Below are 22676 nucleotides of genomic sequence, written 5' to 3'. Positions count from 1 at the left end.
TACTCTCTGTTGATCCTGCCAGAAAATCCACAATACTATAATAGGGTGACATCAATTTCTGTTTTGCAGTGAAATCACACCACAGAATCATTTTGTGCCTTAGAGGGACATTCATATTTAAATTAACGTTAAAGAAAGGACAAAACCCAAACTCGAAATAACACTTTAAGCAGTGTGACAGTAGGAGCTACTGTCAAGGTAAAATGGACAGTTTGCTGGACACAGGGTATGCACATTTGTGAGGTGCAAGACTACAGAGTCTGAAGAAGACTGCTTTCTCCAGGCTTTGGTATTTTGTCATGGGGCTCTGTAGTTTGGAGATTCCACAGTGTCTGGGGTGGGACGGGATCTCCAACCCTGTATCCAGACTTTGTTGATTACCAGCAGGGTAAGCCCTTATAACGAGGGTGTGGGAAGACATTATGGCTCCCAGTTAGAGACGACTCCACACCAAGAGACAAGAGGTCTTCAGGAGTCAGAGAGGCTGTAGGAGGCAGCCAGAACATTGGTGACTGCAAGAGGCAGAGCTGTGGACACTAAAGGGAAGCCATCTACTTTGAGTCTGGTGGTCTGGGTGACCCGGATAAAGTGCAGACGTACTGCTACAGAGAGCCAGGTGGGCTAGTATTTTATTTTTTTATTTTTATAAAAAATGAGGCTACCATGCCCTAAAATATAGTTCCTGACTGGCTTGAGTCACTGGAAAAACGCATCTACCACGAGAGCCAGCAACCCCATGCCATAGCAGTTACAGCAAAAGGTTGTTTCATGTGAAAAAAAAACAAAAAAAAAAAAACACACAACAGATCTACTGGTAAGACCAACAGGCAATAAAACTATGTCCGAGCGGAAACTTGGAAAAAAATATAAAACATTGCTGTGTTTATGCTAGTGACAGACTGGGCAAAATGAAAGACATTTGAACAAAAAGTTAAATTTTAGGCTAGGTTCACACCTATGCGAATTGGATGCAGTTTTTAATGCATCCAATTCGTATGTCAGAAGATTGTGACTGTGGAGTGGATTGCATGGAGATCCTGTGCATCTTTGGCTCTTTTGTTTCAGGACGTAATTCAGGCAAAAATCGTCCCAGAAACTAAGAACAGGGATGCACCGGACCGCTTCTGCGAGCCGCATGCGGTTTAGATGTGAACGCAGCCCTAATTATTATGACCTAAAAAGGAGCTCCAGGCTCCCCCAAAAAATACTGTAGCTACTGACTTTTAATACAAGAGTACTTACCTGTCCAGGGATCCAGCAATGTCCTCACGAAACGATTCTTCATCCGGCTTCAGGTGCAGGCGTCAGCATAGGAAACAGGAAGTGAAGCCTTGCGGCTTCACAGGCAGTTTCCCACTGTGCATGAATGAGTCACACTGCGCCTTGTAAATGGCTCCGTAGTCTCCTGGGACCTGTGGTGTGTCCCAGAAGACTGCGGGGGAAGGAGGGGGGAGTAGGAAGTGGGAGAGAGTACCTGTCAAAATCAGGTACCCACCCCCCCCCCCCCCCAAAAAAAGGGTCAAATGTAGCAGTCGACAGGGAGGGGTGTAAACAAGTGGAGCCTCCCCTTTTGGGTAGAGCTCTGCTTTAAAGTAGATCATATCACATTATGAAGCAACCTCCAAGGGTCCACAATATATCTTTCTTACAGCTTTCCATCTCTAAAATTACAAATACTATTACAAGGTTTTTGTTTGTTTTTTAGCAGCCAGGATTTCAGACTTGTTTTAATGGCAAGCAATCATTTCAAGACTGTTCATCCCACACCAATGTTTTCTCCACTTTGTAGCAGTAAAAGAATAATCATGGATTAGCCCAAAGGGAAATGCAATTACCACATTGTAAATCTAAAAATTTAAAAATCTAATTAACCTTATCTGTATCTTCTTCATTTTTTTCTACTGGTACAGATTCTGCTTCCACGGGTTCCTCCATTGTTTCAGTCGGTTCAGGCACAGTCTCAGTGGAAGGCCCCTGCTATAGAATAATATGGTATTGGTTATTTCCCTTGCAAAAGCTTAGAAGAAATACTTGCCATATAGTTTCCACACATATCACTTGCTTATTGACCCATACACGCATTTACAAAAAGGAGTCCCGATGAAATGAAAATTGAAATTATTTTGCCAAGGAGTTACTATTTTGTCAATTTACATTATTTCCACTATTGCAGTCACATTTGAGAACACCTCCCTACATGTCTGTCTGTTATGTGTTCACATCCACACAGCATACCTATCTTTTTGTTTTAATATTTCCTACCTTTTAAAGGTTTCTAAAAAGAAGCAGTCATGGCTGACTGCACAGCTTTTTGAACAATGAGTCTGTCCTCATTAACATACAATGCAAAAAGCACAGCCTTTAACCTATAGGCCCCACACAGGCCGAATGTCAGGAGACATCGGCCTGTTCAATAAAAACTGGCTGACACTCGGCTCGTGTGTATGTCAGCCGGTCCGACAGAAGCCGGCCGCTTGGCTGACTTCTGCCAGACAAGCATGCTGAAAAACCAGCACCCGACCTGCTCCCAAAGATCAGTGCTTTCAGCAAATGGCTCAGAGCACTGACCAGTGTTTTCTGGCAGGGGGGCCATCACCCTGTCAGAACACTACAGCTCTGCGGGGAAGATCGCTGTACTAATGTCGGATCACTAGTACAGCAGATCTCAACAGAGCTGTCAGTTTTAGGACAGATTGTGCTCAAATCTACCTCATAAAGAGAGAACTATGTAGAACTTTTCCGTGCTGAAAGGTGCAGAATAGAGCATCTAAAACAAGTTAGCTGCAATTCTTAAAGTAGAATTCTGGGCTTCCACTAATCTTAAAACTGCTCCAACATCCATACTAAATAACCTGTGGAAAAAAGATGCATATACTTCTCCCACTGCTCCGGTCTGGTCACATGATCTTCCGTGTGTCAGCAACAGCCACAGGGAAGAAGAGAAAGCGCTCTGACAACTGCAGCAATATCTGAGAAGTGTCATCCACAGGTTTACTATGGGCCATGCTTTGTCTGCTCCCTTCTCTTCCTTAGAGCTGCTGCTAGCCAACAAATAACAGCTGATCACATGACCAGACCAGAGTGGCCTGAGAATAGGGAAGTATACAATGATTTTTAGAGTTACAAACTCTGCACAGTGAGTTACAGAGGCACAAACTCTCTCCCTTTCAAAGAGCAAAAACCAATAGGCATGTACGTAGTGCTAGGCAGTATTCCTTGCACCCTATAAGTTTTTGTAAATCATGTACAGTATTTCAAACAAATTGAAAATATAAAAAGGTTATATGCTGTCCCTTTGGATTTTGTAGATACAGGCTTTCAGTTTGACTACAAGTTTTCACAAATCACTTGCATAGCTATCAGTTTTCTTGAAACCTTTAGGGCTTGTTCACAACATACATGCATGAAAACAAATAGGAAAATCACTCAGCTTTAACCTGCAGAGACATGAATTTACATCAGTTCCCATGCGCGTTTCAGTGATTTTTTGTGCACGTTGACATCAGTTTTCATGCACGTAAAATGATGTGCCCTGTTCACACCAATGTTAATGTCATGTCAGTTTTTTTTCGGTGCAGAAAACTGCATATACGTTGCAAATTCCTTGTAGTGTGAATAGGGCATATAAAGAACAATGTTTTTTGTTGTGCCCTTGCAAAACGCGTGCAGGAAAAAATTACGTGTCTGCACATGGGCCTTGGGTCTCGTTCAGACACGTTCATTCCTCTTGCCGTTTGTAGAGTCCTACTGTAATCCTCAACTATTCAGCTGGCTCATACTTCCTGAATAATAAGCTGTCAGCAAAGATTTCTAAATACAGAAGCGCATCTATATGCCATCACTATAAATCTTTATGGTCACAGTCCCAAACATCAGCAGGGGAAGCAGGAAACAAGCATACTGCAATAACAAACAGTAGAGCAGTAGGAATGCAGCCACTCACTTAAAATCAACTTAAAGCGGGAGTTCACCCATTTAAAAAAAAAAAAAAAATCTCCCCTTAGCTTCCTGCTCGTTCGGTCTAGGGGAATCGGCTATTTATATTAAAATAGGTGCAGTACTTACCCGTTTTCGAGCTGCATCTTCTTCCGTCGCTTCCGGGTATGGGTCTTCGGGAGCCGGCGTTCCTTCTTGAGTGACAGCCTTCCGAGAGGCTTCCGACGGTCGCATCCATCGCGTCACTCGTAGCCGAAAGAAGCCGAACGTCGGTGCGGCTCTATACTGCGCCTGCGCACCGACGTTCGGCTTCTTTCGGAAAATCGTGACGCGATGGATGCGACCGTCGGAAGCCTCTCGGAAACCTGTCAATCAAGAAGGACCGCCCATTCCCGAAGCCCATACCCGGAAGCGACGGAGAGGATGCGTCTCGTAAACGGGTAAGTACTGCACATATTTTTAAATAAATTGCCGATTCCCCTAGTAAAAACGAGCAGGAAGCGAAGGGGGAAAAGTGCCCTCTAAGGGTGAACCCCCGCTTTAAGGTCTTTTCTTCACCACATATATTTAAATACATTTTAGGTTAAACGTGGTTTCCGTTGCATGTTTTTTTTCCCCGCCACAAAATAAATGTTCTTCAGCCTCCTGTGTGCTGTTGCTTTGACCTCACACTTCAGGCTCTTGTCAGTCTCCTCCAGACACATCTTCACACAAACTATGTATGCACCTAGCAGCTCATTGCTGCATGTCTCTTAGGTGAATCCCTCCTAAACGGGCCTTGAACCAGAGTCACATCTTAAAGTCCTGCATAGTCAGTTTACTGGTTGTCCTGGACCCAGGACTAGAGACTTTATCCCTTCAAGTCTCTATCAAGCCTCCAGATTAAAGCAGATTTTACCAGCCTCTGAGGAAACTGGACCTCCAAGTTGCCTATGTAACTTAAGAGTACCCTGTAGCCCCTCAAGCTGCCTGAATGAGAACCCTGGATGATACTAAACCATTTTCACACCGTAGTAGTGCACAGCACTGTCAATACCTACAGGGTTTCTAGGGTAGAAGGAAAACAAATAGACCAATTAAACAGCAGCTAATCAATGCAAACATCACCTTTGATTTGTCAACTATCCCTTCTGTATTCAAATGACAATACAGTGTAGCCGCAATCAGAAGCCAGTATAGATATACCATACTGCACTGTGGGATGCAGAGGCAGTATAAAATAACCTGCCTGCCGTATTTCATAAGGAGCATGCTCTCCCAAGCTACAGCTAAATCTCAATTTCTGATTTCAATGCTGAGAAACTATTACAGCCAATGCCTCTTAAAAGATCACACAAGTGTGATGATTAAAAGTGATGGTATTTTGTTTTATCACAAAAAGGTGCATTTTTTTTTTTTAAACATTTTAACTAAAGGTACTTACTGCCTTGCCAATCTACCAACCTGTGCCTGTGCTGGGGCCAAGGAGCTAGTTAGCCAGAAATCGATATCCTGAAAACCAAAGATCCAGTGATTGAGCAAAAGAGAGCTAATGTACACACAAGGGAAATTGTGGCTAAACACACGCAAAACGAATAACAGACAAGACTGGAACACCACAATCACTTGATTAGTTACACCAACACAACACACAAACACAATATTATCAGACAAAGCAAGGTGAAACTCTGCCCCCCACCTGGCTAGAAATCATAATTATATGTTGCAACATTTCACTTTAGCATTTTTTTTTATTTTTTTATTGCTCAGGAACTAGTCTGCTCCAGTTCAACACAGTGAAAAGAAAAGGTGACAGCCTGATTCTTGCATCCAATTTCCACAGACCTGCACTGAGCCAATACAAGGGTAACATCTATAAATATATCCCGCATGGAAAAACTTGTAATAAAAGCTATAGGGTAGGCTAAAGCTGACCTAGGTTGCCCTAGCTGTGATGTGGATCCTTATGCTTTAGTGCTCTGCGTAAATGACTATATGAAAATTAGTAGTTGGCTTTCTTGGCTGAATGCTTTAGTGTCTGTGGCTGAAAATAAGATTGTTTTCTCTCTCATCCATTAAGCCTTAGGGATACAGGAATTCAGAAACAGTCAGTAGGCAGTACAACTGAAGGGTGAGCAGCAGCCAGTGACAGGCCCATGAGAAGGAACTGGGAACTCTATGCAACTAAGAACTACCTTAACAACCCCCTAATCTGAACCAGATGAGAACAAATGCGAACCAGCCCTCTGTAAGGCAAACAGCGGATCAAACTGATGCTCAGGATCAGGACAGAGATGATGACCAACAGGAATTACTCTACTCTAAGCAATCTTAACTAGTGAGAAACCACAAACCCACCAAAAACAGGTGGAACAATATAACTATCTGGTTAGATATAAACCAACAATGTGAAGCTGTCAACAGACCGGAGAAAAACTTGTACAAAAACAGGACCACAAGGGTAGACAAGCCGGTCTGCATGTAAAGGTTAAAAAAAAAAAAAATGGATGGTGGTAGGATGTGCAAGAGGTACGCCAACAAGGGTGTGCAGGAATAAAAGTTATACCACAACCCCAGACTGGTGGAAGGGAAGACAAAAACAATGGGATGGGGAAGGGAACGTCTTTAAAGTTCTTGCAGGTCTGTACCCAAAGAAGCATGGTAAGATGAAGAATTGAATTGCACCATGCCAAGGCTTTTGCGAACATCAGTAGCGATATTTTCCACATTAGTAAACATGTTGGTTTTTTTTTGTCAAACTTCTGCTTCCAAATGCCTAGACAGGCAGAGCAGAAGTGGAGCAGGTACCTGGTCAAAATCAGAGATTAAGATAGCTGCTACATATAGACCAGCTCAAAAGGTAGTGTCAGGGAGAAACCTTGAATAGTCACAGATAAAAAATAAAATAAAAATAAGTCTTAAAAAAAAAAAAAAAAAAAAAAACCAACCCCATCTGACCTCATAGGAAACTAGCAAAAAACTTTCTGGCTGGAGAGGTGTTATACGTGGGCTATTTATAATTTTTATGCCCTAGCATCATACCTCATGTAGGCACGCAGTGTAACCCAAATAATTTTGAATCCCTGTGTTCTTTCCCAAGAAAGGGATCAGAAATGGCAGCAAACATTTCTACCGTTAAAGGTTTTGCTAAAGTGGAGTATAACAGAATATATATATGCTCAGAAAGTAGAAAAATCCATACTCACATTCTACACACAACACTACAGTAAACACGACTTTCCACTCACATCTGAAGTTGCTTTGTCATCCGTTTTATCCTCTTCAGGTTTTATCGACGCCTCTTCCTCCCTAGTTACCGATTTCTTTCGCTTTGTCTTTTCTTCTCGCTCTTTACCTTTCTGTCACAATATGCAAATGAGATAAGAATAATGGATGTTTAATTTTTATATTTTAAAACACAGTTACAGCATTAATCGTTGGACACATCACAAAAGAAAATGTATTCGCTTTTTTGTATTTTTAAACTCTTAATCAAGCCTGTAAATAACATCACAAATTTCTAGAGTCAGCTATACAAAATTAAATTAGAAATGTGAAACAATTTATACCACCACACCATTCCCCATGCTTGCCCTTATGTTAACATTTTCTACCCAAATCTCACCCTGTCACCATAGGGTCACGTGTACACAATGGGAACTCTATAAGAGGAAATAATATACTCGCCTTTTGATAGCTTGTGTGCCGATGCACTGCAAGTTTGCTTCTCCCTGGCCGCTGCAGATATTCACCCCTTCAGGGTAGATTGAATCCCTCTCTTCCCCTCCCTCACAAACTCCTCTCAAAGGCTCATGCCTACAAGTTGGCAAGGTCCAAGAGATGGCAGGAGAAACCACACCAGAAAGTATGGAATGCCATCAATGGGCAGGATGTGCAAACCATTCTCTGACTGAACAATGTGGAGAAGAGGGACAGTAAAAAGCACTGTCTTTACCACATTTAGATCAGAGAAAGATTTGCATGCACTAAGAAATTGCAAAATGTTCTCTAAAAATTGTACGTGTGCCAAGCGAGCATCCTCCTTTGTATTCTCAGCAGCAGGGCAGCTGCTCAGCAAAGGACCTGGAAGTTAGCGGTGATAACTTTAGTAGTGGTGTCTACGAAGTTGATTTCCAGCTTTCATGGGGATGGGCCAGGTAAGGAACATACAGTGCCTTGCGAAAGTATTCGGCCCCCTTAAACTTTGCGACCTTTTGCCACATTTCAGGCTTCAAACATAGATATAAAACTATAATTTTTTTTTGAAGAATCAACAAGTGGGACACAATCATGAAGTGGAACGAAATTTATTGGATATTTCAAACTTTAACAAATAAAAAACTGAAAAATTGGGCGTGCAAAATTATTCAGCCCCCTTAAGTTAATACTTTGTAGCGCCACCTTTTGCTGCGATTACAGCTGTTAGTCGCTTGGGGTATGTCTATCAGTTTTGCACATCGAGAGACTGAGATTTTTGCCCATTCCTCCTTGCAAAACAGTTTGAGCTCAGTGAGGTTGGATGGAGAGCGTTTGTGAACAACAGTTTTCAGTTCTTTCCACAGATTCTCGATTGGATTCAGGTCTGGACTTTGACTTGGCCATTCTAACACCTGGATATGTTTATTTGTGAACCATTCCATTGTAGATTTTGCTTTATGTTTTAGATCATTGTCTTGTTGGAAGACAAATCTCCGTCCCAGTCTCAGGTCTTTTGCAGACTCCATCAGGTTTTCTTCCAGAATGGTCCTGTATTTGGCTCCATCCATCTTCCCATCAATTGTAACCATCTTCCCTGTCCCTGCTGAAGAAAAGCAGGCCCAAACCATGATGCTGCCACCACCATGTTTCACAGTGGGGATGGTGTGTTCAGGGTGATGAGCTGTGTTGCTTTTACGCCAAACATAACGTTTTGCATTGTTGCCAAAAAGTTCGATTTTGGTTTCATCTGACCAGAGCACCTTCTTCCACATGTTTGGTGTGTCTCCCAGGTGGCTTGTGGCAAACTTTAAACACTTTTTATGGATATCTTTAAGAAATGGCTTTCTTCTTGCCACTCTTCCATAAAGGCCAGATTTGTGCAGTATACGACCGATTGTTGTCCTATGGACAGAGTCTCCCACCTCAGCTGTAGATCTCTGCAGTTCATCCAGAGTGATCATGGGCCTCTTGGCTGCATCTCTGATCAGTCTTCTCCTTGTATAAGCTGAAAGTTTAGAGGGACGGCCAGGTCTTCGTAGATTTGCAGTGGTCTGATACTCCTTCCATTTCAATATTATCGCTTGCACATTGCTCATTGGGATGTTTAAAACTTGGGAAATCTTTTTGTATCCAAACCAGGCTTTAAACTTCTCCACAACAGTATCTCAGACCTGCCTGGTGTGTTCCTTGTTCTTCATGATGCTCTCTTCGCTTTACACGGACCTCTGAGACTATCACAGTGCAGGTGCATTTATACGGAGACTTGATTACACACAGGTGGATTCTATTTATCATCATCATTAGTCATTTAGGTCAACATTGGATCATTCAGAGATCCTCACTGAACTTCTGGAGAGAGTTTGCTGCACTGAAAGTAAAGGGGCTGAATAATTTTGCACGCCCAATTTTTCAGTTTATTTGTTAAAGTTTGAAATATCCAAAAAATTTCGTTCCACTTCATGATTGTGTCAAACTTGTTGTTGACTACTAAAAAAAAATTACAGTTTTATATCTTTATGTTTGAAGCCTGAAATGTGGCAAAAGGTCGCAAAGTTCAAGGGGGCCGAATACTTTCGCAAGGCACTGTACATACACTCAATGGCCACTTTATCTGGTACACCTTGTAAGTACCAGGCTGGTCCCCAGTTGCCTTCAGAACTGCATTAATTTTTCATAGCATAGATTCAACAAGGTGTTGAAATATTCCTCAGATTTTGGCCCATATTGACAGTTGCAGTTGATGCAGATTTGTGGGCTGCACATCCATGGTGTGAATCTCCTGTTCCACCACATCTCAAGGGTGCTCTATTGGGTTTAGATCTGGTGACTGTGGGGGCCATTAGAGTACAGAGCGCGCTCATTGTCATGTTCAAGAAACCAGTTCGAGATGATTCGAGCTTTGTGATCCTGCTGCAAATAACCATCAGAAGATGGGTACACTGTATTCCTAAAAGGGATGGAGATGGTCAGCACCAATATTCAGGTAGGCCGTGGCATTTAAACCAATGTGTGCTAAGAAAATATCCCCCACACCATTACACCACCAGCCTGAACCGTTTATACAAGGCATCATGGATCCATGCTTTCATGTTTACGTCAAATTCTGACCCTACCATCAGAATGTCGCAGCTGAAATTGAGACTCCTCAGACCATGCAACATTTCTCCAGTGTTCTATTTTCCAATTTTGGTGAGCCTGTGCAAATTGTAGCCCTAGTTTCTCGTTCTTGGCTGACAGGAGTGGCAACCCAGTTTGGTCTTCTGCTATCGTAGCCCATCTGCTTCAAGGTGTGATGTGTTGTGCGTTCAGAGATGGTATTCTGCATACCTGGGTTGTAACGAGTGGTTATTTGAGTTACTGTCGCCTTTCTATCATCTCGAACCAGTATGCCTATTCTCCTTTGACCTCAACAAGGCATTTTCGTCCACACGACTGCCAATCACTGGATATTTTTGGACCATTCTTGCTGTAAACCCTAGAGATGGTTATGTGTGAAAAGCCAGTAGATCAGCGTTTTTTTAAAATACTTAGACCAGTCCGTCTGGCACAAACAACCATGCCATGTTCAAAGTCACTTAAATTCCCTTTATTCCCCATTCTGATGCTCCGTTTGAAGTTGTCTTCATCACGTCTAGATACCTAAATGCATTGAGTTGCTGCCATTTGATTGGCCGATTAGCAATTTGTGTTTCCAAGCAATTGAACAGGTGTACCTTGTTATAATATATATGATCAACTGTAACTCCATTTTGTCTGTTGTCTTCCAATTCATATTTCTTGTTTGGAACGTGTTCATTTTAAGTGTTGAACTTTAGATGACCTCTGCTTCATAGCAAGTGTACACAGGTGATTCTCAAAAATGTAAAGATAGTTCATTGTAAGTTCACTAATTAGACGGGGAACATTCTGACAGTGGTTGAAATATAAATCACAGAAGATAAGAGTAAGCAGTTTTTCGAAAGTTATGCACAGAACATTTATCAAGATTGACAGGGTCTATTTTGTGCCCTATTAAAACTTAAAATACATTGTATAAGATATATTATTAATTAGTCAATATTGAATAAAGTTTATATATATATATATATATATACACACACACATATATATATATATATATATATATATACACACACACACACATATATATATATATATATATATATATATATATATATATATACACACACACACATATACATACATACACACACACGCACACACGCACACCTTTTATGAAACCAATTTATATAAATACATACATATAGAATTAGTGAGACATAACAGATAAGGTAGGGTTGTTGAAAGTTCATTCTCTGTCATCCTTGAAGTTGTGGCTAACTCAGCTGGGTGCCAGACTGTCTCTACACAGATGTCTTTAATTGGACACAACCAGTTATAAATCATGTTTAATGAACATATAGGAATTCTAGGAATAATTACGTTTGTTTGGTTGTAGGACATTGACGTAGATCGTAGCAACCAATCACATCTAGGAGAGATGGCTCAGATAAAGCTTGTAAAGGGTATATAAATGCCAGTTTTACAATTGTTAGTCAGACAAGTCAGATAGGAGCTCATAAGGCTGACCTCAATGTGTGCTGCCCTATTGCACGGGCCATGGGGGTGGGAACCAATGGGCAATTATCTGTTCAGATAGGCGTCTATCAGGCTGACTGTTTGTCCATGCAACCCTATAGCACGGGTGGCAGGCGGTCAGAACCAGTAGGCAAATATCTGTCCTTTTGTTGTAACTTGTCTCCTCGTACGAGTCAATAAAGTATACTTCTCAACTTGTTCCTGTGTGTGTGGTCGCGGTGAATTTACCAGGATGAGAGGGTGGTCGGATGTCCAGTAATCTAATCTCTTTCATACCTAATAAGTGTCCTGTGAGTGTACTTACATTGGTCCAAGCTGTAATTATACAAACATACCCATACCTGAATCACCCTCAGCCTGCTGATAAAACAGAAAGAAGTTCATGGCTAAAGCAGTAGCCATGAGCCTATTTTGGCCCTTTTAAAGCCAGGACATATGGGATATGCCCAAAGTCTTGAAAATATTAAACTCACCTTCTTTTCTTTTTTCTTTACTCTCTCAGTCTCTGACTGTTTTTTATCCTTTTTACTGGGCTTTTTGACCTTTGACTCTAAAACGGAAGTTTCATTTTCAGGAGATTTTAGATTTTCTGTGTTTCTGTGTCTTTGGACTGGAAGTTGATCTGTGTCTGCCAAAGGTCTGAAAGCAAAATAAATCATGAATGTATTATTTATACCTTTTCATCTTCCTAACATATAAATATGTGAAAACATTTGTTAGTGAAAGAAAACCACATACTTGTCCAGATCTATGTCTAGAGCTCTGTAGGGGTCATTTGGATCCTTGTCATCGTCATCACTTGGGAGGGCATTCTAAAATACACACACAGTGAAAAATACTTTAAGTACTTCAATACCAGGCCTATTCTAACACTTCCCACATACATGTAAAAACCTACTTTTTTGCTCAAAAATTACTTAAAACTCCCAAACATACTTATAGTTGTGCTCATAAGTTTACATACCCTGGCAGAATTTATGATTTCTTGGCCATTTTTCAGAGAATATGAATAACACAAAAACGTTTCTCTCACTCATGGTTAGTGTTTGGCTGAAGCCATTTATTATCAATTAACTGCGTATGTTTTGCATTATGATTTAAAATGAGTAAACTACCCAAATGACCCTGATCAAAAGTTTACATACCCTGGTGATTTTGGCCTGATAACATGCACACAAGTTGACACAAAGGAGTGAGGTTACCTCACAAACACAGGTGAGGTAACCATCCTCACCTGTGATCTGTTTGCTTGTAATTGGTGTGTGTGTGTGTATAAAAGATCAATGAGTTTCTGGACTCCTGACAGACACTTGCATCTTTCATTCAGTGCTGCACTGACGTTTCTGGATTCTGAGTCTTGGGGAAAGCATAAGAATTGTCAAAAGGATCTGTGGGAAAAGGTAGTTGAACTGTATAAAACAGGAAAGGGATATAAAAAGATATCAAAGGAATTAAGAATGCCAATCGGCAGTGTTCAAACTCTAATCAAGAAGTGCAAAATTAGGGGTTCTGTTGAAATCAAGCCATGGTCAGGTAGACCAACTAAAATTTCAGCTACAACTGCCAGGAAAATGGTTTGAAAAGAAAAACCCACAAATAACTTCAGGTAAAATACAGAACTCTCTGAAAACATGAGGTGTGGCTGTTTCAAGATGCACAATAAGGAGGCACTTGAAGAAAGATGGGCTGCATGGTCGAGTCACCAGAAGACAGCCAATACTACGCAAATGCCACAAAGTAGTCTGCTTGCAATACACCAAATAACACAGATACAAGCCTCAAACCTTCTGGCACAAAGTCATTTGGAGTGATGAGACCAAAATGTTGCTTTTTGGCCACAACCATAAATGCTTCATTTGGAGAGGAGTCAACAAAGCCTATGATGAAATGTACATCATTCCTACTGTGAAAAACTGAGATGGATCGCTGATGTTTTGGGGATGTGTGAGCTACAAAGGCACAGGTAATTTGGTCAAATTTTATGGCAAGATGAATGCAGTATGTTATCATAAAAAAATACTAGGGTGTCCCGATACCACTTTTTTAAGACCGAGTACAAGTACCGATACTTTTTTTCAAGTACTCGCCAAATACTTATTCTTTTTTTAATGTCATGTGACAGTGACGCACTAATGGCTGGCACTAATAGAGGGCACCGACTGATGGGTACTAAAAGGTGGCACTGACTGATGGCTGGCAGTGGCACTGATTGATGGGCACTGATAGGTGGCATGCACTGATGGCTGGCACTGAGTGATGAGCATTGATAGATGGCACACACTGATGGCTGACAGTGGCCCTGATGGATGGGCACTGATGGATGGATGGCACAGGTAGATGAGCACTAACAGTTGGCTGGCAGTTATGGGCACTGAAATAAATGACATGAGAGGAAAATAACTAAACTAGTATTTTCCTATGCTGCCTGCGACTCCCATCTTGGTACACTCTGCACTCGTCCACAAATACAGCAGCGTACATCTTGTCACACCCATCCCGAACTATATGGGCTGAGTGTAACAAGATGTCCGCTGCTGGCTTAATGTGGCCGAGTGCAGGGTGTACCAAGATGGGTGTCGGATGTCCAAGCACTGACGGCAACACGGAGCATCATTTCAGTTACCGAATGCGACTGCTCCTGTCACCGATGATGCGGACGGACCCTGCACCTCTTCCAGGCCAGCTTACCTGCTCAAGGACTCGATCTCCGCGCATTGACTCCGCCCCTATTGAACGCCGCCTCTCAAATCCCAGGTATCGGATTAGGCATCGGGAGAATTTGTGCGAGTACAAGTACTCGCACAAATGCTCAGTATCGGTACATCACTAAAAAATACTGGAGGAACATTTGCATTCATTAGCCAGGAAGCTGCGCATGGGACATACTTGAAAATTCCAACATGACAATGATCCAAAACACAAGGCCAAGTCGACCCGTCATTGGTTACAGCAGAATAAAGTGAAGGTTCCGAGTGGCCACCTCAGTCTCCTGATCTCAATATCATTGAGCCACTCTGGAGAGATCTCAAAACGTGCAGTTCATGCAAGACAGCCCAGGAATTTACAGGAACTGGAGGCTTTTTGCCAAGAGGAATGGGCAGCTTTACCATCTGAAAAGATAAAGAGCCTCATACACAAATACCACAAAGGACTTCAAGCTGTCATTGATGTTAAAGGCAATACACGGTATTAGGAACTGGGGTATGTAAACTTTTGATCACGGCTATTTGGGTAGTTTCTGTTGCCATTATAAATTAAAGAGAGTAAAAAACAGTTGATTGATAATAAATGGCTTCAGTCAAACACTAACCAAGAGTGAAAGAAAATTTTTGGTGTTAGGAGTTATCATTCACATTTTCTGAACAATGGCCAAGAAATCTGAAATTCTGCCAGGGTATGTAAACTTATGAGCACAACTGTGTGTGTGTATACACACACACACACACACACACACACACATACATATACATATACATATATATATATACATATATATATATATATATATATATATATATATATATATATATATATATATATATATATATATATATATATATATATATATATACACACACACACACACACACACACACACACACACACACACACACATATATACACACATATACACACACACACACAAATTTTATACACACACAAATTTTGTGGACCAGTATGCTGGCGAGTGTGTGTATGTTTTTGCTGTGGTGGTTCACTGTCCTATCTTTCTGCTGTGCATTTTTCTGTTGTGGCAATCAGCCAAAAATTTCCAGCGTAAGAGAGCAAGCCCAAATTACTCCATTCTATCAAATACCTATACCAGAATTACAAGAGCACAAAAAAAAAAAAAAAAGCATATGCACTCCGTAAAGCCAGCTTTGGACATCAAATTACAATCTGTGCAAATCTAAAATAAATAAAATACAACATTTTTCAGATAGTATAAAAATAATGAAAGGTAACCTCTGGCATCTCCTCAGTGATGATGTCAACATGTTGTGCCGGAGCAATATCTTCATCACTCTCTGTGTGAATAGATTTTTGTCTTCGAGACTTGCTACCTTTCTTATCTTTTACTTTCTTCCGTTTCTTGTCTTTTTCCTGACGTTGTTTGCATCGTCGTTCCTCCTCAAGTTTTACATACTGATCTGACATAGGAAGACCTGAGGAAAAGAATCTCACATTAAAATGTAGAAGTTGTTCCCAGTTGATATTAAAAACAATGGAGACTATGAAAAGGCATGCAGAAACAAGCAACAACATGTTGCTTGTTTGTCCACCGTTTGTTTAATATACACCACACATTGGGGGACATTTACCAAAACTAAGTCTCTGCAACAGGTTAACTGTGTATTTAAGATTCCTGCACTTGTAATCCTGGGCAGCCAGCTGAGACATATGCACAGGTCTGCAACAATTTTTTCACTGCAGAGAAAAAAAGGTTTTCACTTTAACCACTTGCTTACTGGGCACTTAAACCCCCTTCATGCCCAGACCAATTTTCAGCTTTCAGCGCTCTCACACAATTACAATTGCGCAGTCATGCAACACTGTACCCAAATATTTTCCACACAAATAGAGCTTTCTTTTGGTGGCATTTAATCACTGCTATTTTTTTTATTTTTTAGATTTAGTTTTAAGAGTTTTGGGTTCAGTATGGAAGAGATGTGGTCAGTTGTGTTTGGATTGCCCTTACTGCATGCTCTACATATTGAATCTGAAAATAGGAAAAAAAAAAATAAGATTTTTGTACTCACCGTAAAATCCATTTCTCTGGAGTTCATGGATGGACACAGCAGCATTGACCTTAGGGTTATATATCCTTCCTTTCAGGAGAGACTAGGCATAAAAAACAGCACTTTAAGTGTTCAAACACTTCTCTCAGTATACAGCACCTCCCAGGGGTCAGGACCCCCGGGTACATCCCACACTCTGCATCACGCAGCTCCAGTTCGTAAACAAGCAGTACAAACAAAGGAGGGGTGGGTGCTGTGTCCGTCCACAAACTCAGAGAAATGGATTTTACGGTGAGTACAAAAATCCTATTTTCTCTTCCGTTCATGGACGGCACAGCAGCATTGACCTTAGGGACGTCCCCAAGCAGTGTGAATTTTTTTTCGAGGGGTGGGAAAAAACACATCAAACCAAGCTTCAACCCAAACAAACCAGAGTTCCTCAACGGAGGAACTTCAACCTTCAACAGCCGCCTGTAAAACCTTACGGCCAAAATAGGCATCTGAAGATGCACTCACATTCACCTTGTAAAACTTTGAGATGGTGTGGATTGACGACCAGGTCGCTGCCTTACACACCTGTAAAACAGATGTTTGATGGCGGAAAGCCCAAGAGGCACCAATCGCCCTGGTCGAATGTGCCGTAACCTGAAAGGGAGGCGCCGCCCCTTTAGGGCATAGGCCTGGAGCACGACCTGTCTGATCCACCTAGAAATGGTGGCCGACGAGACCACCAGACCTTTCTTAGGACCAGTCACCGACACGAACAGCGAGTCAGACTTCCGAAACGGAGCCGTAGCAGACAAGTACACCCGTAGGGCCCGAACCACGTCCAAGGAATGCAAAGTGGCCTCCTTCGGGTTTTTCAGCCGAGGACATAAAGATGGCAGAACAATGTCCTCATTAATGTGAAAATCCGAAACAACCTTTGGAAGTAATGACGGCTGCGGCCGCAGCACCACCTTATCCTTATGGATGACCAAGTAAGGAGCCTTGCAAGACAAGGCCGCCAGTTCAGATACCCGTCTGACCGAGGTAATTGCCACCAGAAAAACCACCTTCTGGGACAGAGTCAAAGGAATCTTTCGAATGTCCTCAAACGGAGCCTCTTGAAGCACCAAAAGGACTAAATTCAAGTCCCATGGAGGCAGTGGAGGACGCACAGGAGGGGCCACATGCCGAACCCCCTGCACAAACGTACGCACCAGGAAGTGCGCCGCCAAGGGTCGCTGAAAGTAGACAGCTAGAGCTGAAATCTGACTCTTAACCGTACTTAAGGCGAGAGCCTGATCCACTCCACGCTGTAAGAACAGCAGAATCCAGGACATCATGTATGTACGGGGGTGCCATTTCATCTCTTCACACAGAGATGTAGGCCTTCCACGTACGATGGTAAATCTTTCGTGAGGTAGACTTCCGTGCTCGTAGCATGGTAGAGATCACCAAGCCCGACAGGCCTTGGTTCTTCAGCACCTGGCTCTCAACAGTCATGCCGTTAAAGCCAGCTACTGTAAAGCAGGGTGCAAGATAGGACCCTGCGACAGGAGATCGTCTCTCAGGGGTAGACGCCAAGGGACGTCTGCCACCAGACGCACCAGGTCCACGTACCAGGGACGGCGCGGCCAATCCGGAGCAATCAGGATTGTTGGTATCCCCTCGGCTTCCACTCCGCGCAGCAGGCGAGGAAGAAGCTTCAGAGGGAAGGCGTAGATTAGGAGATAGTGACCCCATGGTGCCACCAACACGTCTGACGCCTCCGCCCACGGGTCTCTTGACCTGGCCACCAACCATGACACCTTCCGATTGAGACGGGACGCCAGAAGATCCATGTCTGGAGTGCCCCACTTGTGGCACAAACTCCGGAACACGTCCGGGTGTAGCGACCATTCTCCTTGGTCTAGTGTTTGGCGACTTAGGTAGTCGGCTTGCCAGTTCAGTACCCCCGGAATGTACACGGCAGACAGAGCCAGAACGTACCTTTCGGCCCACCGGAGGATGTGAGCGACTTCCGCCGCTGCAGCCGAGCTCCGTGTGCCCCCCTGACGACTGACGTACTCCACGGCCGTGGCGTTGTCGGACTGTATCCTAACCGGTCGGTCCTGCAGACCCAGAGACCACTTGGAGAGGCACAGCCGGGTCGCTCGGAGCTCCAGGATATTGATCGGTAGGCGGGACTCCTCCTGAGTCCAGCGCCCCTGGGCTGACTGGACACCCCAGACACCCCCCCAGTCGAAGAGGCTGGCATCCGTCGTGACCACCGTCCAGTGGAACGGCAGAAACGATTTCCCGGTCCGAAGTACTGGAGATGTCAGCCACCACACTAGGGAGGACCTGACCAACGAATCTGGTAATCCAGAGACGAAGGAAGCTTGTCCCAAAGTGACAGAATCTCTTTCTGCAACACTCGAGTGTGGAATTGAGCATACGGAACCGCCTCGAAAGAGGCCACCATCAGACCCAGCACTCTAATGCAAAAGCGAAGAGACGCCCACTTCTGGGTCGCCAATCGCTGCACCGCAGGGTCTGTAGTTTTTCCGTTGGGAGGAAAACCCCTGCCTCTGAGGAGTCCAGGACTAACCCCAGGTATTCCAGCCGCTAAAATGGTACCAGTACTGACTTCTGGGTATTCAGTAGCCAACCGAATTCTCGGAGGGTCTGACAGGTGATAGACACATCCTCTTCTAATTCTGAGCTTGAAGAAGCTCTCAGAAGAAGGTCGTCAAGGTATCCTACGATAGCGATCCCGCGCTGCCTCAGCAGGGCCAGAATCGGAGCGAGCACCTTGGTAAAAACCCGTGGTGCCGAGGCCAGGCCGAACGGGAGGGCGACAAATTGAAAGTGGTCCTCTCCGACCGCAAAACGCAGAAATCTCTGGCGTTTTGGGCATATGGGGATATGCAGGTACGCGTCCTTGATATCCAAAGATGCCAGAAAATCCCCCTGATGGAGCGCCACTACTGAGCGTATCAACTCCATCCTGAATTTTTGCACCTTGACAAAACAATTGAGGGCATTGAGGTCCAGGATTGGACGGACCCCTTCCTTCTTGGGGACTACAAACAGATTGGAGTAAAACCCCTGAAACCGTTCCGTTGAGGGAACCGGTACAATCACTCCCCTGACAAGCAGATCTTGTAAAACAACAAACATGTTATACTTACCTCCACTTTGCAGCTCGTTTTGCACAGAGTGTCCCCGAATCCTGTCTTCTGGGGTCCCTCAGTGGCTGTCTCGACTCCTCCTCGCAAGAGCTTTCCACCTTCATGCGAGCAAGCTAACATGGTGGAAAGCTTTTGCGGGCGCGCTCCCGTGATACAGTGGTGGGCATAGCCGCCGACTGTACCACTCGGCCCCGCCCCCCGGCACGTCGCCTCATCGGATGTGATTGACGGCTGCGCTGCTATCAATCCGTCCAGCCTAGCCAATCAACGGCCATGCTGTGAACCGAAGAGGATCACTGGGACGAGCGCGGGACTTTCGTGGAGTGAGGTAAGTAAAATGGGGGTTCGGGGGGGCCGGTACCGCCGGATGTTTTTTCACCTTAATGCATAGGATGCATTAAGGTAAAAAAAAGCATTCACCTTTATAACCCCTTTAAACTGCGTAGAGGGCTCTTTACTGTAAGAGCAGCAAGGATGCTTTCAGCGGGGGGGCATCGATAATTTCAAAAAACTATTAGATAGGCACCTGAACGACCGCAACATACAGGGACATACAATGTATTACTGACATATAATCACACACATAGGTTGGATTCGAGTCATCTCATTGAGTTCAACTACATTTTTTCCAAAGTCATCAGATCCACTCTTCCGTCTTTGTCTTCAAAAGAAGACAACAACTGCCCTTTGTCTGACATGGCCTGTTCCCCCTCCTCCTATTTCCTGTTAAATCATATTCTGTAAGGAGCTTCACAAAAAAAAAACCAACAGGTTCCTTCGGGGGAGGGGAGCCTGCCTCACTCACCCTAGTCACGTCTTTGGGTGTGTGTGTGTGTATTGTTACATGGTACAGCGGTGATGGGATTTGGTGTGGTATTTGTTCACTGGCTGTTTTGGTGTCTATGTTTATTTGGGACTGAGACACAAGGTTTTAACACTAGGTTGTTGTCTTTGTGTTTTTCAGAAAGCTAAAGAAAAGCTAAAAGTTGCAGTACCTCCCCCTTCCAAGAAGCGGTGTGCTACTTGCAAAGCATCCCTTAAAGCAGGGATCTTCAAACTACGGCCCTCCAGCTGTTGCAGAACTACAATTCCCATCATGCCTAGTCATGTCTGTGAATGTCAGAGTTTTAAAATGCCTCATGGGATGTGTAGTTCCGCAACAGCTGAAGGCCCGTAGTTTGAGGATCCCTGCCTTAAAGGGTCATGGTCTAAGCCGTTATGCAAGACTTGTATAGCAGATATAGTCAGGGGTGAAGCTTCTACTAGTACAGCCTCTGAGCAGCCCAGAGAGATGTTCGCTGCTTTTAGGGAAGAGTTGCAGCAGACTTTTCAGTCTTTTCGCTCCTACCTGGACAAGAGTCCGGCTACAGGGCATACGGTTAGGGCCTCCACCAGTGCCCCCTCCAGTTTTACAGCGGCAGATAGTGAGTCTGAGGAGGAGGAACCTAAGAGCATTGTCTCAGGTTCAGAGGCAGAGGGTGAAAGGGATACATCTTCCTCCCGCTATAAACTGTCCTTAGAGGAGGTAGATGACCTTCTGAAGACTATTCATTCTACCCTGAATATTAAAGAGGATAGAACAGAATTGTCTCTTCATGACAAAATGTTTCAAGGTTTAGATGAAGTTAAACATCGTACCTTTCCGGTGCATAAAGTATTGTCCGATGCGGTAAAGAGGGAATGGAAGGACCCAGAGAGGGCCCCTTTCTTTTCCCGGTCTCTTAAGAGGAGATTTCCTTTCGATGATGATCCAACGCAGGTTTGGAACAAAAAACCTAAATTGGATGCAGTATTTTCAAAGGTATCTCGTAATACCGACCTAGCCTTTGAGGATTTGGGTACTTTGAAAGATTCCCTGGACAAGAGGGCAGATATGCTTTTAAAGAAAGCCTGGGACTCTACTTTGACCAATCTCAAACCTGCTATGGCAGCCACAGTAGTAGCCAGGAACCTTGAGCATTGGTTGGAACAGCTAAAGGGTCACATCGAGGCTGGTACCTCTCGTAGGGAACTGCTAGAATCCTTTCCGGTTTTTATGAAGGCAGTAGGCTACATGGCGGATGCTTCAGCAGAATCGATTAGACTGTCTGCTAGGTCCTCGGCCTTGATCAATTCGGCCAGGAGGGCTTTGTGGGTTAAGACCTGGTCGGGAGACACGGCTTCGAAGATTAAGCTGTGTGGCCTACCGTTCGAAGGAGATCTGGTGTTTGGCACTGGTCTGGACGCCGTTCTAGATAGGACGGCGGATAAGAAAAAAGCCTTTCCTTTAAAGAAAGTGGAGTCTTTGGGGCTAAGAACATTTTTCGTCCTTTTCTCCAATCCAAGGGTCAAAAAGACACAAAGAGGTCAGGGAGGAAGGCCCTGGCGGTCCCAGAGGGGCCGAGGGAGGCCTGGGGTGCTGTTCCGTTCCCCCAGCCAACCTGCTAAACCCCAGTGACGGTCTCCTGGCTGTGGGAGGTCGGCTTCAGTCCTTCCTTCCACAGTGGGTAGAGACGACATCCAGTGCGTAAGTTCTCGGGGTGATTGCAGAGGGCTACGCACTGGAGTTCTCAGGAAATCCTCCGTCGCGGTTTTACGTGACTCAGTTGCCCAGGGACCAGGAGAAGTCTCGGGCAATGTTGTCATTGGTGGAGGATTTTCTCAGACAAAGGGTGATAGCTCCTGTTCCCCAGCAAGAACAGGGGGAGGGGTGCTATTCCCATATATTTTTGGTAAGAAAGCCATCAGGCAAATTCAGATTGATTCTAAATCTGAAAATCCTGAATCAATCAATCCGATACAAAAAGTTCCGGATGGACTCCATCTACTCGGTCAGGAAGCTTCTTCCAGCTCGATGCTTCCTGGCTTCCATAGACCTAAGGGATGCATGTCTGCACGTCCCGATAAAGGCTTCATCCCAGCGCTACCTGCGCCTAGCAATCAGAACAGAAAGCGGAGTAAGGCACTTTCAGTTCAGAGCCCTTCCTTTCGGCCTATCCTCCTCTCCCAGGGTCTTCACGAAGGTGGTGGCAGAAGCTTTGGCACCACTCAGGCTAAAAGGAGTTTGTGATTCCATACTTGGACGACC

At 43.9% G+C, this 22676-nt stretch overlaps 1 protein-coding gene across 4 annotated transcripts in view; it reads right to left on the bottom strand.

The window, feature by feature from the left end:
• AP3D1 (adaptor related protein complex 3 subunit delta 1) overlaps window positions 1-22676 on the bottom strand; it is a 203587-nt gene that overhangs the window by 60041 nt on the left and 120870 nt on the right. The window contains exons 20-25 of one of the 4 annotated variants that reach the window (XM_040323311.1): window positions 15679-15878; window positions 12451-12524; window positions 12186-12351; window positions 7164-7274; window positions 5380-5427; window positions 1873-1977 (exon numbers count right to left, since the gene is read on the bottom strand). In XM_040323311.1, the coding sequence (XP_040179245.1) occupies window positions 1873-1977; window positions 5380-5427; window positions 7164-7274; window positions 12186-12351; window positions 12451-12524; window positions 15679-15878 (704 nt within the window). The remainder of the gene's footprint in view (window positions 1-1872; window positions 1978-5379; window positions 5428-7163; window positions 7275-12185; window positions 12352-12450; window positions 12525-15678; window positions 15879-22676) is intronic. The other 3 variants (XM_040323319.1, XM_040323328.1, XM_040323337.1) reach the window with 3 other exon arrangements.

This window comes from Rana temporaria, chromosome 1 (genome assembly GCF_905171775.1).
Source record: "Rana temporaria chromosome 1, aRanTem1.1, whole genome shotgun sequence".
Taxonomy (NCBI): domain Eukaryota; kingdom Metazoa; phylum Chordata; class Amphibia; order Anura; family Ranidae; genus Rana; species Rana temporaria.
The sequence above is the reverse complement of the archived record's forward strand: the minus strand, read 5'-3'. Positions and strand labels throughout refer to the sequence as shown.